The sequence below is a fragment of the Monodelphis domestica genome, chromosome 1 (genome assembly GCF_027887165.1).
Source record: "Monodelphis domestica isolate mMonDom1 chromosome 1, mMonDom1.pri, whole genome shotgun sequence".
Taxonomy (NCBI): Eukaryota; Metazoa; Chordata; class Mammalia; order Didelphimorphia; family Didelphidae; genus Monodelphis; species Monodelphis domestica.
This window is the reverse complement of record NC_077227.1, coordinates 271,400,029-271,417,069: the sequence shown is the minus strand read 5'-3', so window position 1 is coordinate 271,417,069 and position 17,041 is coordinate 271,400,029. Positions and strand designations below refer to the sequence as shown.

General features: G+C 34.0%; 1 protein-coding gene across 3 annotated transcripts in view; it reads right to left on the bottom strand.

The window, feature by feature from the left end:
• Positions 1-326: 326 nt before the first annotated feature.
• SNAPC1 (small nuclear RNA activating complex polypeptide 1) overlaps positions 327-17,041 on the bottom strand; it is a 40,068-nt gene continuing 23,353 nt past the window's right edge. Inside the window, exons 7-10 of one of the 3 annotated variants that reach the window (XM_056810861.1) lie at positions 14,885-14,947; positions 12,894-13,035; positions 5,845-5,916; positions 1,110-4,900 (exon numbers count right to left, since the gene is read on the bottom strand). In XM_056810861.1, coding sequence (XP_056666839.1) covers positions 4,848-4,900; positions 5,845-5,916; positions 12,894-13,035; positions 14,885-14,947 — 330 coding nt within the window. In that variant the 3' untranslated portion in view covers positions 1,110-4,847. The other 2 variants (XM_007472983.3, XM_056810860.1) reach the window with 2 other exon arrangements.

Sequence of the window (17,041 nt, the reverse complement as noted above, 5' to 3'; positions counted from 1 at the left end):
TATCTAAGAAACCAATAGCTAAATTAACCTTCATTACAGATTATCTAAAAAATGTTGGGGTTCTTAGCACCTTCAGTCCCTTTGTCCAACATTATCATCATTAATGTAAATTTGGGAAAGGGCCCCAAAGTACTAAGAGCTATTTTTAATTTTTTATTCATTTCACAGATTGTCATGGCCAAGGAATCCATCACATCAAGTGAATGGACAATTGGTGAGAAGCCTCTCCATACTATTTCTTTGAAAACAGATACACTATTGTCAAGAACAGAAAATAAATCTTTTAGCATGATCATGTTTTGTTCAATAAAGAGCAGTACTTAAGCTATTATTTTAAAAGTTTTATTTGGAAGCTTTCAATAACTCCCTAAAAAGAAAAAATATCTATTAAAATCTAGATGTAATCTGTTTAAGATTAATCAACATATCAGCATATTTTTTCATTGGTCTAGATATTTAAAGTTCATTAAAACAAAGTTGGCTTTAAAGTAACTAATATGATATACAAAGAAAGACTGATTACAAAATAACAAGTGAGTTATGATTTTTACAACAGGAAGTATCAATAGAAGTTTGATATAAAAATAAAACAAAGCATTTTGATTCAACATTAAGAATCTGCTACACTCATATTTTCAACATTTTTTAAGTGCCGGCAATATGCAAAGCATTGTGATAACCACTGGCATTATTTCACTGAATTTATAGTCTAGTAGTAATGAAGAAAAATTTATTTATTGCACTTACCCATAAAGTACATGAGAATTTCATTCAAGTTATAAATTAATCCATGACTAAATATAATGTAATATACATCTCATTTAAACTAAAGGCTAATTTAAAATAAGAATATGTAATAATTAATATGGCCAAAACTATGTTAAGGCAATTTTGAGTGCATGTACAGCAGTGTAAACCAATTTCCACAAAAGATTGCTGTGGTAATCCAGAAAAAAACATGGAACAGCCTTCTTTCACATTTGCTGTCTTCATGCTCAGCACATAAAGGTTTTACCTGTCCAAAATTCAAATTTCACAAAACTCTGTAGTCCAGGCTCTTGTTCAACATGTTCTTTTCCTCTTAGGTGCTGAAAACAGGCATAAGAAAATTTAGAAGTTCATTAGGCCTAAATAGATGACATCAGAAATTAAACAATGCTTCCTAAATTATAGCAGTGGTGTATCATCTATAAATAGTTTCATTTATTTTTCAAGGAGCAAAAATGTAAAGATAAATATATTTATTCTGAGAGTTGACAGCTAACAACCTGGCGAGCTTTACTCTGTTATACTCTACATAAACTACATAGCTTAAATGAAAGTTTTTTTTTAATTTAATACTGAAAATATTAAACAATAGGACAGAAATAGATTTTCTAACCATAGCCAATTGGTTCAAAAATCCAAGAAAATGCAAGTCTAATCTGCACATGAGATTTTCCTTCAGAAAGACTTTATAGAAATTTAATACTTTCATTTAATATATGAAATGTAGTCATCCAAGAACATATTTAAGTGAAAGGGTACTTGACAGTACTTAGAGCAAAGTTTTTCCATTAAAATGGAAAATTCTGAAACATACGAAAAAAGAAATATATAAGCATTAGAGATCTTATATTATATGTCCTGCCTATCCAAATAGACAAGGAGCTATTGAAAAAGGAGGGTGGGGGAGAAAACATTAAGTACCAGCTAGCCTCTGAATCCAAATACCTCAAACACTTAGTAGCTATGTGACACAGTCCTATTGGCCTCTATTTTCTCTATAAAATAAGAAGGGGTTAGACTAAAGGTTCTAAAGGCCTCTATAAGCTCTAATCCATGATCCTATATTGATTCAATATTATAAAAACCATAAATAGAACAGACCATATTAATAACAAAAACAGTAAACAATAACACTACATCAATCAACTGATATAGAAAAAGCTTTTGGCAAAATACAATAAAAAATATTTTTAAAAATAAAGGAATGGAGTATTTCTTAATTATCTAAACCAAGCAAGTAGCATTATCTGTAACAGAGAAACACTAATGATCTTTCCAATAAATTTGTCCATTGTCATCACTACTATTTGTCATAGCTCAAGAAATACAAGCATTAGCAAAAAGACAAGAAAAACAAATTAATGGAGTAAGCATAGGAAAAAAAGAAACAAGATCAATATTCTTTTCAGACATGATGGTCTTACCCAGAAGAACCTAAAATTCAACTAAAAGGTACTTGAAAATTTTATAACTTTAGCAAAGCAAGAAAATAAATAAATAAAATAAAATAAACCTACAAAAATCAACAGTTTTTCTAAATTATCAACAAAATCCAGCAGGAGAATGGAGAGTACTAAAATACACAAAGAATTATAGCTCTAAAACTATAAAACACTGAAAGACTAATAAGAAAAAGACTAAATAATTAGAAAAATATTAGTCAAAAAAAAAAAAAAGAAAAATATTAGTCACTCATTGCTGGACCACACCAATAAAATAAGAATGGCAACAATACTAGGTCTAATTTACAAATTCAATGCTATCCCAATCAAATTACACAAAGGTTAGAAAAAAAATAATAGCAAAATATCATCTGGGAACACAAATATATCCCTAAAGAGGAAAAAAAAATCCCATAAAAATTTAAGAAAAAAGAAAAAAGAAAACGACCCATAGGCATAAAATATGTATAACAGCACTTTTTATTGTATTTATTTATTTTTATTGTCCTAGAAACCAAGTACCCATAACCTGGGAAATGCAAGTATGTGAAAGTAATGTAAAATTGCATCAAAAGAATAAAAGGAATAGCTTCAAAGAAACCCAAGCTTTGTACAAATTGATAGGGAGGTAAGAGAGCAGAATCAGGAACACCATTTATGCAATGACTACAATATGACAAAGGAAAACTACTATGAAAGACTTAAGAATGTTGATCAATGTAATGACCAATGATAACTGCAGTAACCTGATGATGAATTATATTTCCCATCTTTTGGCAGAGGTAACAGGCTAGAGGTTAGGCTGAAATATATATTCTCAGATCCAGTCAAAATGTGAATTTGTTTTGTATAGCAAAATTAAGGTATTAACAATGATACCAATAAAGAGAAACAAATATTTTAAAATTAAAGAGAGCAAAAGAGAATTCAGAAGGGGATATATCCAAGTAGGGTACTTTTGGTACTACATATTAAAATTAATAAATGCTTTAAAATTATCTTTGTATAATTGTGATTTAGTTTCACATATAATTTTTTTTTCTATACTTCTTGGTATATGGAAACGTTCATGTTTGTTGGTGTTTGTCAAGTTCATAATGCTAAGAAGTTTCTTTTGAACCCCTGGCATCTGTGTACTCTTACCCCACCACCACTGCCACAAAATTTCCAACCCCTTCTACGGCCCCTTCAGTCAGAAGTTGATTACCACCACCAGAACTGCTGCTGCCATTCTGAAATCTCCTGTCATCAAAGGCATCACTTCCTACTCCCAGGACAATAGGGAAAAAGTTCCAACCCCTATCTAAATCCCAAACTGCTGCTATCACTGCCACTGTAGGAGTCCCTACACTCCCTGTCATCAGGTTAGGTTAAGAAATTCTTATACTTGAAACCAGTCTCAATGATATCCCATCCCATGAATTTTTAAAGCTTTAGTCCCTTATAATGACATGTATCATGAACATGAGAGGCAAAAAAGTATTGCTAGATCAGGGAAAGAACATGGTAAAAAAGTTCTTCCTTCCACTCTCAGAGAAGAAAGCAATCTGTTCCTAGTATCATAGTTGTAACCCACAACCTGTCCAAAGAAACAATATTATAGAACATAAATGGATTTAAAGTTAAGCTATATCACAAATTACATTTTCATGAGTACTACAGAAATCTAACCAATAATAATAACACTTTCTACAAGGAAATAATACATAATTTCATGTGATCTCATAACAACCCTATGAAAAGGGTAGTGCAAATATTATCATCCATATTTTATAATGGAGAAAGTGAGGTATGAGAGGCTCAGTGACTTGCCCAAGGTCACCAGGCTCTCACTCATGTTTTCAAATGTCAGGTCTAGCTTTCTGCTTTTCTTTCCCTTTTATCTTTTCTATCTGCTGTCTCTGCAAAATAGCATTCCAAGTGACAAATAATGGGCTAAAAAACAGATCTCTGGGATACATGCAACATCTGGAAACTGCTGATACACATGACAGAAAAATAAGATTAATCATTACATTAGAAGCCATCCTTTAAATAAGCCATTTGAGTATCTCGAAATCAGAGAAACAGAACAAAGCAAAGGACAAATCTGGGCAAAGAAGGAGAAAGATTCTAGATTGGGGAGCAAATCCTAAAAGTTAAAAAAGAGAATAATTTCCTAGTCTAGAGGCTTGTGACCTGAAATTCTACAGGCAGCAGGGGACAATAGAAAGAATACCAACTTTGGAAACAGAGAATCTGGTCAAATGTCAATTTACTTATTTTCTGTGTGAGAAAATGAACAAGTTACAATCTCTCAGGGCCCTCAGTTTCCTCATCTGTAAAATAAATAAACCTGGATAGATGATTTCTCAGGTCCCTTCTAATTCTAACTCTACAAACCATGTGCTATGAGAGAATTGAAGAAGATGGTTCCTGAGACCCCTTTTAGCTTTAAATCTATATGACTCTATAACTTCCTTTATCAATGTAATATTTAAAAGTACACTTTCTTCTCAAATCCAAGAAATTGTGTAATACATCTTAGAGGGGGTAGGGGAAAGAAGAAGCAAATAAGTATAAGAAATAATTAAGCTAAAGATATATGTGTAAAGAGGTAATTTCAATTACCTGGAAACATCTGTGGTCCAAAATAACTTATTTCTCAACCGTGCTGGATAAAGGAGGTTTAATTATATGTGCAGTAATCACTAAAGACAATAATAAGTGTGAAGAGAAAAAGGCTTATAAAAATTGGGTGAATTTTTTTTCCTTTAATCCCACAGGCCAGATTTTGGCTATAATGGCACAAGCCTACGTATGTTTTCAACCAAAAGTCTTTGATGGATGGCTCGTTAATATATATTTTTTAAATCTCATTTCACATTGTGCTACAAAAATATTTGAAAAAGTAATCCCTTTTCTTTCCTTATAATTTTAGCATTCTCAAATAATGAAATGTCCCTTTAAATATGCTATCTTTTAATTCTTTGCTTCAAAAAAATTGTTTAAACAGTACAAATGAGAAGATGAAGAGACATTCAGGAACCACTTTATAATTCACCAAGTTATGAGTGCCTAGAGGAATACAAAAGTACACACACACATATATTGAGCACTCTATTGCCAACATAATAGCAATCAAGAAAAATAGCCGAGCTCTAAATCATTAGTATTCTGCTATGTCATCTTTTGTATAAGTGACATTTTAATGAAATGAAGTTATAAAAAAATCAATTTAACCTCACCTAGTTGAATTTTACACTGATATTTAGTTTTTTTTAAATGTTTAATGTGGCCATTACTTTTTCTATTCAAAGAACTTGAAAAAAATTATACCTAAAAATTCAATAAAATAATCCTTGATATCTGCAAAAGATGCCCCAAGAATTAGGGAAATCTATTAGTATTTTATTAGATCACATTAAAGACTTTGAGCATATTGACTTTATTATTATTCTTTATTCTTTTAAGTGGCATGATATTTGGAATGGATTAATACTGAAGTAGTACAAAATACTAAATGTAAAAGTATTACAGAAGGGAGATAAAATATCTGAATAGTGCTCAGGGAAAGAAGTACTTGAATCTCTAAAATTAAAATTTCTAGAATTCTTTGACACTTCAACTTTACCCATTTCACTAAAAACCTCACTTTCTTCTTCTTCTTTAGTAATAACTGGCATACTGAGACATGAAGCTTCTTTCTTTATACTCTGCTTGCTACCTAGAAGGAAATATTTGGAAAACAGTATTTACATATCTGTGTGCCCCTACATATCAATGATCTGACCAGGGAAGAATACAGACTCTACATCTATAGTTATAGACTCTAACCTCTCAAGTTCTGGATACAATGACTATCTTAAGGAAGTACGAGACTGTTGTAGCTTTTTAAAAGATATTAATGCTAATACACATTAAGCTTGAAATTCGCAAAAACTCTCCTGTCATTTTCAAACCAACTATCTCATCATATTTTTCCTGCCTTGTACTTATTTTAATTGTTTTAAAACTCAAGGGTAAAATTTTATATTTATCACCACTAAATTTAATCCTATTAGATTTAGTCTAATAATGTAGCCTGTGATCTTTTTGGATGCTTAGCATGTCATCCAACACAGTAGCTCTCTCTCCTAGATGTGTGTCACCTTCAAGTGTGGTAAGCATACCACACATGCCTTTATCCAAATCCCTCACAAAAATGTGAAATAGCACAATGATGGCATTTTCCTGAGGCTCCACTTTAGAGACTCCCTGCCAGGTGTCAAACCATTAGTGCAAACTCTGGCTGCTGACATTCAATCAGTTCTAAACTATGCCTCCTCATTCACCTGTTTAGTAACATTGTCAAAAACAGAAAATAAGCTGAAATCATTCTGGTTGTTTTGATTACCATTTCAGCATCTAAATTTTGCCAGGAACCAGTCAGATCCACTTGCTTACATTTTTCAAGTTCCACTTTTCCCTTATGTAAAAAGACATCTGTCATTCTCTAGCTCTGTAGAACCTCTCCCAATTTTCATAATCTTACAAAGACCATGCTAAACAATCGTGTCCACTAGTGTCTTCCAGGACCTTGGGCTATAGCTCTTCTGAAGTCCTACCCACAGAAGCTATTCCAAATCTTTCCTTCTTTATACCTCACCCTTCCCCTCTTTCTTTTAGCTAAGAACCCTGCCTCTTACTATATTGGAAAAATTGAGTTCACTGAGAGTGAAATTCCTTTTCTTTATTTCTCTTCATCTCAAAACCCCCTGAATCATGCTTCACTATTTCCTCCTCTCACACAGGACAAAAAGATGACTATTCTTAATGCCAAGGCCAGCCCCTCAACACATACACTTCATCCCACTTCCTCCTATCTTCTCCACTGGAATGAAATTTCTATCATCCTTTCCCTCTCTAAAATTTTCAGCATCTCCCTATCTACTCATTCTTTCTCTGTTACCTTCCAACATGCCTAAGTCTTTCATATTCTTTTTTTTTTTAACAAATTCATTTTTAATTATAGTGCTATTACCACTAAAAACTTATTTTAATACACAACATTTGGGTCATTCAAAATTTGAGAGACAAGAGTGTTTTTCATAGGCAATACAACAAATATCCTGCAATAAAAGAATAAGAACAAATCAGTAGTAATGATTGTAATGGGCAAGATGTACTTTGTACTCATAATGCTATTATTCTAAAATACACAAGCCATTTAGAGGTCCTTAGTGCTGGATGGAAAGAAGATGGGGAAAAACTAATAGCAGAAAAGGTAGGTGCTTGCTTTCATCATATAAATTTAGTGCTTCCTTAATTTTTCATTTACTAACTAATGGTGACTTTATTCAGTCCTAGGTGCTCTTCTACTCTTTCAAAAAAAGACATTTTCCTTTGAGGTTCCTATCCTTTTTCTGTAATTGCAAAGTCCAGATAGGGAGCTCCTAAGTCTTTCATATTCTTAAAAAAACTTTCACTAAATCATAGCATCCTCTGAAGCTATCATTCTATATCTTTCTTCCCTTTCACAGCCAGAATACTTGAAAAAGCTATCTATATTCACTGTCTCCATGTCTGTCTTCTTACTTCTTAACCATTTTTAAATGCAAATTTTCATGACACTATCCTGTCACCTGTGTGACATTCCTCTCTCTGTATGACCATCCCTCCAATTCCTTTGCACTGTAGTTCATTCCCTTAAATTGTGGGAAATACCCCCAAAGTTCTGTACTAAATCATCTTTCCATAACTCTCTTGGTAACATTCAGCCGGTCATTTCCCTTGGCTTCAGTCTATATCACTAATTGCCCACTAGATATTTCAAATGCAATGACTCTATATATCTCCAACTTACTGTATCTAAAATTTAACTCATAACTCTTTTCTCCAAACCCTTTTTTCTATAGAGAAGGCACCACTAGACTTCCAGTTTAAGAAGTTTATGGTCTAAGGATTCTCCTTCACTCCTCATATATATTCAACCAGTTATCAAATCTTGACATTTTTTTTCCTACATAAGATCATCTGACTGCTCTCTATCAATTGATTTCAGGCTCTCATTACCTCTCCTGTATATAACAGCAACCAACTCTGACTGATTTCCTGACTCAAGTTTCTTCCTACTCTACTCTACCCCACACATATACCTGCTGAAATGATTTTCCTTAAGTATACAATTGACCATAGCACTCTCCCACACTATCAGCTCTGGTGGTTTCTTTATTTAGCTTTTAAAGCCCTTCACAACCCGGCCCCAATCCATCATTCCAGTTTCATAGAAAATCACTCTCCCTAACCTCTAAACACACTCTCTCCTCCTCTCTCCCCTATTTCTCTTTCGCTTTCTCACCCCATCTCACCTCTGCCTCATAGATTCCAGTCCCTCTTTTACTTCAAGACACAGTTCAAACATTGCTTTCTACACAAAACCTTTCTTGTTCTTCCCAAATGCTAGCTTTCCTCTTTCCCAATCTATACTGTATATAAATATTTTGTACTTATTCTCTCCATATTTATTCTATATGTAATTTTAGTGTCTATCCAATTAGAACACAAACTCCTTGCCAAGTATGAATTATTTCATCATATTTCTATCCACAACACCGAACTCAGTGCTTAAATAGGTGCTTAAAAGCTTGTTGGTTGATTTGGCTTTCCTTTTCTTCACTAACAAAAACGCTAAGATGAAGCAGTCATTCATAGGATCACAAAGGATGGATGGCTCCCCATCTCTTTGATCAAAGGAAGTAATTAGGCCTTTTCAATAAAATATTTACTTTTGGGGCATCTAGGTGGCTCAGTGGATTGAGAGCCAGGCTTGGAGACAGGAGAGCTACTGGGTTCAAATTTGGCCTCAGTCACCATTTAACTGTGTGACCCTGGACAAGTCACTTAATCCCCATTGCCTAGTCTTTACCACTCTTCTGCCTTGGAACTAAATAGTATCAGTTCTAAAACAGAATATAAGGGTTTAAAAAAGAAAAGAAAAAATTTACTTTTGTTTTTGTCAGAGTGGGCTTGAAGCTAGTTATATTCAGTTCAGATAAATGCGGTTTCCCATGAATACTATATCATACCTCTATGCCAGGTAATAATCTATGTCCTTGAATTGAGCTCTCTATTGAGATGGTTTGTAATATACTCTGATGCCAGTATTTTTTCTCAATATCAAATGATGTTGACCCAAATATTTTTCATAACTTCCCTCTGGTTCCTAGATTTTCTTCATATTCCTTCTTAGTATAGTGTTATTCTGCTTCCATCTCATCTTCCCCAGCTCCTATTTAACTATTTTCTTCCTTTTAAAACAGATATACTTCCAGAATCATAATCCAATCACAGATTACATCAAAACAAGTCCCAAGGGGAAAAAAATCCTTTGCAAAAATAGTGTGTATGGTGGAAAGTGTCCTGGATACAAGATCAGAGAACCTGTTTCCATCCTAGCTCTTTATACTTACTGCCTGTCTGTTGTAAACCTTAAAATATCTTAGACTTATAAATGTTGGAAATTTCACCATTGGGAAATGTCATACTTGGAAAATTTCTTACTGATAGTCTATTGGAATGTGAACCCCATTCCTGGGAGGTTCATGGGAGGTTCCTCCTCCTCCCTTCTTAAGATTACTTTAGGACAGAAACCTTTTGCTGAACAATGAATAGGGCTTTGACCTATGCTTAAGCATAGAACAGGAATTTCTTTGAGTCATGATTGATTTTAGAATTGATACAATAGAGATATTTGGAATGACAGAACCAGGTCTTGGAAAATACAATTTCCACCCCACTCAGTCCTAACAGGATTTAGGAAGGGCTGCAGCATAGATCAAAATTTAATTATTCCAATCTCTACCCTACTCAGGGTAACAGGATTTGGGAAGGGCTGTAGCAAAGGATCAGGATTTAATTATTTGAGAATATGACCTTCAACAGACATGTGCAAAACCACAGACCTCTGGGCGTTCCTGGGTTAAGCTAGAGCCACCATTGGCACAGGGAAAATGATGGACAGTGATTGGTAGATGTGAGAACTGAGAGGAGGGAACTTGGATGGTTTGCTTAAAGGGAGAGGGGTCTGAGGACTGGAGGTGGTTGGTTGGAGAGTTTTGGCTCTGAGTGGTTGGAGTGTGCTCTGAGAAGCTTGCTCTGAAGGAAGCTGAAGGTGGGGGCCTCTGAGACTGTTTCTCCATTTTGGTCACGTGAGTAATAGGGACTGATCTCCTTTCTTTGCCCCAGCTATCTAAGGGCTTGGGCCTTTTGGCCCAGCCTAAACAGAAGGGGTATTTAAGCCCTATTCCCTTCTCTCCCCTTTCTCTCTCCCTCTCTCTCTCTATCTCTAATACCTTTCTTCATCCTGTTTGTAATTAAACTTTATAAAAGGTTGACTGCTGATGACTTGAGTTTTCATTTAGGAATTACATAGCTCAATTCCTTGGCGACCTTAAATTAATATATATCAGTCTTTTAAAGTGATTTCCATGTCACACTGTGGCACTGAGAAAATCACTTCTTATTTCTGGGGCTCAGTTTGCTTAACTGTAAAATGAAGGGGTTGTACTCAATGATCTCTAAGGACCCTGCCAGCTTTAGCTCTATGATCCTATAATATAACATACTATGTCAATATATGAAAGCTAAATGTTTAGAATAAAAAATGTAATTATAGTAATAGTAACTTCTCTGAATCCAATACATGTATTTTGAAGTACACATGTAAATAAGCCATGGGATTATCTTTGCACATGTTTCAAGAATCTCTAGTCCCAATTCAGCTTCTTTTAATTCTTACATCAAGGGAAAGAATTGTTTTGATAAAGATAATTGTCCTAAAGATATACTAATGAAACTGGAAAAAAAAACTTGGCAGTCATCAAGAAACAATTAAGTATTTATCAAATTCTATGAAAAGAACTAAGTATATGAAAATATGTAAATCACGATGACCTCATTTTCTTATATTTAACACATGAACTCTTCTTAATCATCACTTTCAAAAGTTATACAGCATAAATCCATACTGTAATTCCCACCAGAATGTTATACCAAATAATTTAGGCACAACACTTTTTTCAAGGTTCTAGATCAATAATTATTCAAGATTTGGCACTAAACTGTTATAATGTAACAATACATCTGAATGAAAATTTTTTTTTTTTAAAGAAAAAAGTGATATTAACATAGCATGACTATCAATTTCAGGTGACCAATTTCTAACAAAGTTTGGTTAAATTATGTTGAAAAGTAAGTGGACATTTCAGAACATTTTATTTTACAAATATGAAATAAGCAAATAAAAACAAGAAATAGTTTTATTTAATTATATTTAGGTTAACTAAATTATTAATATTAATTTAATTATTTCAAAAGGAAAAAAAAGAGAAACAAATTTTAAGAGGCTCTAAAATACAACACTTCAGCTAAACCAAGCATACCCAGAGTTAGGACATTAAACAGCAAAGTCCTTTGAAGAGCCAAAATAGAAGTCACAAAATCTAGGCACTAAAGGTAATTTTCTCCACTCACAAGAAAGTCACTCTGGCACATCCTGGGAATATCTTTCACATAATTCTCATGGGCTTGGTTATGAGGTTTAGAGTCATGACATAGTAAAATCACTTGGCTATTAGGGAAGGAAAATCACAGAATGAGAGCTAGAAGGGACCACCTCAGAGTATATCTATAACTGAGGAAGAATCATCTATACCACTCCTCCATAAAAAAAAAATCATTCAGCCTCCGCTTAAAGATGTTCAGGGATAGGAAACTCATCACTTCATGAGTCAGAGAACTGTACTTTTGGATCTCTGTTTTTAAGGAAATTACTTTTAAGGAAAGGTTTTACTTATATTGAACTAGTAATGTGCCTCTCTGAAACTTCCACACTTATTTGTAGTTCTAATTTCTAGGGTCAAGGTTACTCATCCCTCTTCAACCTAACAGTCCTCCAAATACTTGAGGATACTTTCTTCAGCTGATCATCATGGTTTCAAGTTCCCTTAACACCTTAGAAATACGAATGTAATAATAAAAATAAGAAGTTGGGGGGGTAAGGGGGAGGATCTGAAAAAAAAAAAGACACAAATTCAAAATAGCATTATAAAGCTATTTAATGTAAATGCAAATATACACACATAAGTCCCAAGAGAACACTGAATTATGTACGGTAAAATTTATATGTGATTATTATATACATATATAATTATCATTCATACAAAAACAAATGAAACTCAAAGCATGTAGTTTGCACATATGACTTCAATACTTTCATTTTATTTTCAGAGCCTGCTCCTTAAGAGTTTGCTTGTTTAAAATATTCTTTCCATAGGAGCCAAACACTCAATGCAGTAAAAGCATCATGCTGAATAGAAAATCAGGTAAAGAGAGAGTTATAGTTTGCATAGGTAAGCTTTGTTCTGGTACTTACTGGTAGCAGCTTAGGGGACAAAAAAACCAAAAGGCTAAAAAAATTCCAAGGGCATAGTTCTTGTCCTGATTCTGTCTGTAACTATATAGACATGAGCAAAGTAATTGCTTCATCTCAGTTTCTTTGTCTATAAAATGGACTAAATTATTTCATTCTAAAATTCTGTGGTTCAAAAAACTAATTTCCTAATGTTAAAATTCACAAGGTTCCAAAATAGACCAAAAGAGAGTCTTTTCTACAACAAAGATATAAATCACTGTCTCATTTCTGTGAGGAACTTATTATGTTACCTTTAATCTGAGATGATGTTTCCTCTCCTGATTCCAATTTTTCTGTGTTTCTTTTATTATAAGATGTCTTGACTAGTTTTTTAACAAATTCTGATTCAAGTGGCTCAAGTTTAACTTGACGATGTCTTCTTGACTTGGATGCCTAAAGAATTAAAGTTACAAGGTCACAATGAATCCTGGTTCTAACAAGTATACAGAATGGAAGCATATTCAATAGAGAGACCAAATCAAAAAATATGACCAAAGCACAAAGATATTTTATCAGGAAAATGTATATATTTTTTAAATTCCAGAATTTCATACTTCATGTCCTCTGTATGCTATTGCACATCTAGCAGACATCACACTATAACATCATCCTTATCTAAGAAGTTGTTTTTGTTTTTTTAACCAACACAACCCACTCCTACCCGCTACTCTAGTCAAGCTAATTTCTACTTTCTCCCACAAAGACTATACTCATTTCAGTTTCAATGCCTTTTACTCATGCTATTACTGTCAGTCAGAATGTCCTCCCCCTCCACTAATCCAAATCCTACCTAACTCCTCTATAAAACTTGCCCTGATTACTTCAAGCCACAAACATTTTTCCTTTCTCTGAATCCTGGAAGCATGAGCTTATACTAAACATGACAGACAGAGATCAATATTATCATAAATATAAAATCAATAGAATAGATATTAAGAGTAATCTCAGTTTCTTAAGAGGAAAGACTTTTTCTACTAGTTGCTCATACCCACAAACAATGTCTGACAGCATAAATATTTAATAAACTTTATCAGGCATAGTTAGAAAATTAGGTGTTAAAATTAAGAAAACATAGCATTTGAGAGTAACTCTTTTAAAGTCACATAGAGCCAGATGGACTTTGAAGCTAATCTAGTCCAAAACTGACCCAACATGTATATGAGGAAACAGGGCTACAGGGGATAATTAATTTGCCTAAAGTCATACAAGTAGTAAGTACTTTGTCCTCAATGTAATGAATAATAAAAATATCAGAAGATAGATGACATTTACTGAGTGGTTCTGGTTAAGATATATTTTTTAGAAAATTAACCAGTTTTTGTATTTGGGAGACAGCATTGTAGAGTAGTTGACTACTAACTATGAGGTGAGAAGGCCTGTAATCAAATTCCAGGTCTGCTTTCATTTGTTCCTGGGCAATCTTGGTTAAGTTCCTTAACCTCTCTGGGTCTCAATTTCATCATCTCTAAAGTGAAAGAGTTGAAGATGATTCCAAGGTCCAGTTTAGGTCTAAGTCTATGATTCTTTTATGATGAAAATGACAATATTGGTAAGACTTTGGCCACCAGGTTATGAAAATGAAAAATACTTGATTAATAATAAACAGATCCCTTTTCAAGCTCTAAAATTCAAATTCCATTACAATAAATTCCATGAGATTCTCAAACTGGATCAAGTAATACCACAATGAAAATGGTAACATATTCAAAGAATTGCAACATCAGCTGAGGCTAAAAAGTCTTTATCAAAGAAAGTTTTATTTTTGTGGTATTTATAATCAGTAGATATGACCCATAGAGGAATCTGAGAAATTTTATAATTGTGCATTTATAGAATTTTAAATGATCTACCTGCCAAGAAACCTACATTCAGCCTATAGACCAAACCTAGAGAAACTTTTTTTTTTACCAAAAGAGCTATTAGCACATATCAGAATTAAATCAACTGACAACTGTTTTGAAATTGAAAGTAAGAACTTATTTAACTACATTTATTTCATCTCCCCACATAAAATTCTCATTATATGAATGTAGTAATCTACTGCATACAGTAAACTAAAACTAGAATTTGGAGAAAAAGAAACCCTAGATTTCAGAGAGCATTAAGTAATAAAATGACTTTAAAATGTAGAAATGTAGCCTTCTAGTAATTAAATTTATAGCTAAAATGATGAAAAACCCTAAATTAAAAATATGACCAGTTATTCCTAAAAATGTGTTACCTTGTAAAAATAATAATTTACCTGAGTCACAATTGAATAGGCCTTTGATTTTATTTTAGCTAAAGCTCCTGCTCTTTCAGAACCCTGTAAACAAACCAAAAAAGAAAAAAATTAAGAATTGGACAGAAATTAAATATGAATAGTAACATAACCATTAGAAATTATTATAAGCAAGATCAATTAGTGAAGTAATTAAATTTCACAAAGACTTTAGGTCTAATATCTTTAATTTGTACAAATTACTGTCATTCTTCACATGTGACCTACTTTAAAAGTTACCTTCAAAATGTAAAAACACATACAGCACTCCTGGGATAGAGTGCCTATAAAAATCACTCAGATCACTTCCTTTCTCATTACCACAAGCAGGTAACAGGCACCACCCTAATCTCACTGAAGTTCATCAGCATTTCCAGGCCACACAGCCAGTAAGCTGCACTCCATCCACCATCCTCATTCATGTCCCACTAGAACCCTGGACTCTGCCCTTAGTCAATAGGCTTTGATAGGTAAGCCGTCACATTAGTTTGCCTGATATGAGGCCTCCATGTCACTTCTCCATACAATGGCACCTTGTATGCTCTCTTTTTCTTATTTTCCCTTTATGTGTTATCCTCCCCTATTAGAACATAAAAGTTCTTTGAAGGCAGACATTATCTTATATTATTATATATTATGCTTTTATTTGCATTTCCAGGGTTTAGCACACTGCCTATGAGAACTTAATAAATGCTTGCTGATTTAATTTAATTCATTGATAACTAAGCTCCTTCCAGATGACACAACTTCCTCCTCAACACATTTTCAGGCCTGGTTGTACTGTGTAGGAGTCAGAATACTTCTTGCTCCCCATTACAATGTAAGGATATTGCCCCTGCTCTGATTACATTTTTGTCCCTTCCCCACCTTGGTGAACCAACTCAATTCTACTCTATAATCCACTCTTGAATTCCTTACCCTACCACAGACCAAGCCTAGTTTAATTCCAAACATGGATTACTTCCTCCATCTGCCTTCTTAGCTCCTATTCAAGTACTGCTGAACAGATCAAAAGAAAATCAGGAAACTTTGCCACTTGGGTCCACAATAACTTTATTATCTGATCTCAAATGGGTCCTCACAGCAGGAAACCAGTAAGTTTTCCTAATCAATTCACTTTCACATACTCCAAAATCAGTGTTCCAAACCGTCTCTTTTTTTCCTTTAATTCTCCTCTGGCATGGCCTTCCCCTCAGCTGAGGACTATGCCTCATACTTCATCAAAAAAACTGAAGCCATTTATCACGAGCTCCCCACTTCTCATCTCACATCATTCAGACATATATCTCCTCCTTCCTTTCTGTATCAGATGAATGAATAGGTGGCCCTTCTCTTTGCAAAGGCCAATCCTTGTACATGCACCTTTAATCTCATTCTCTCTCATCCATTCCAGAAGACTGCCCCTGCTATCATTCCCACTCTCTCTTATTTTTCTGTCTCTCCCCATCTACTGGTTCCTTTCCTGCTTCCTAAAAATATGCTTATGCCTCTTCCATCCTTAAAGATTCTCACTTTGTCCAAGTATCTCCAACTAGCTCTTTTCCTCTCCTCCCATTCTAAAGGCTTCAGCCCTTAAGAAAGCCATGGGCACTTAGTGCCTCCACTTCCTCCCTTCTCACTCTATTCTGAACTCTGCCTCAATCTCTTTCTGCAATCTGGTTTCTGACCTTATCATTCAAATTAGACGACCCTATCCAAAAGTTATTTAAAACATTTTAATTGCCAATTCTTAAGGTCTCTTCTCAATTGTCCTGCAGCATTCAATAATTTCTCCTCCTGGATGATCTCCTCTTTCACAACACAGCTCTCTCCTTGTTCTCCTGTCTGATCTCTCAGGTTCCTTTAATGGCTGTTCATCCAAATCATGTCCACTATCCCCAGGTGTTCCCCAAGGGGCTGTCTTAGGCCCTCTTCTACCTCTATACTCTCTTACAAAGTGAAGTGATCAACTACCAAGGGTTCAATTATTATTATTCTATACATGATTCCCCAATCGGTATAAACCGCACACTACAGTTCTGGATCACCAACTTGCCTTTTGGATATCTCAAAATAGATGTCCCATAGGGATCTCAAATTCAACATGTCCAAAACTGAACTCATTATCTTTTCCCACAAACTCCCAGGGCTTCCCATCTT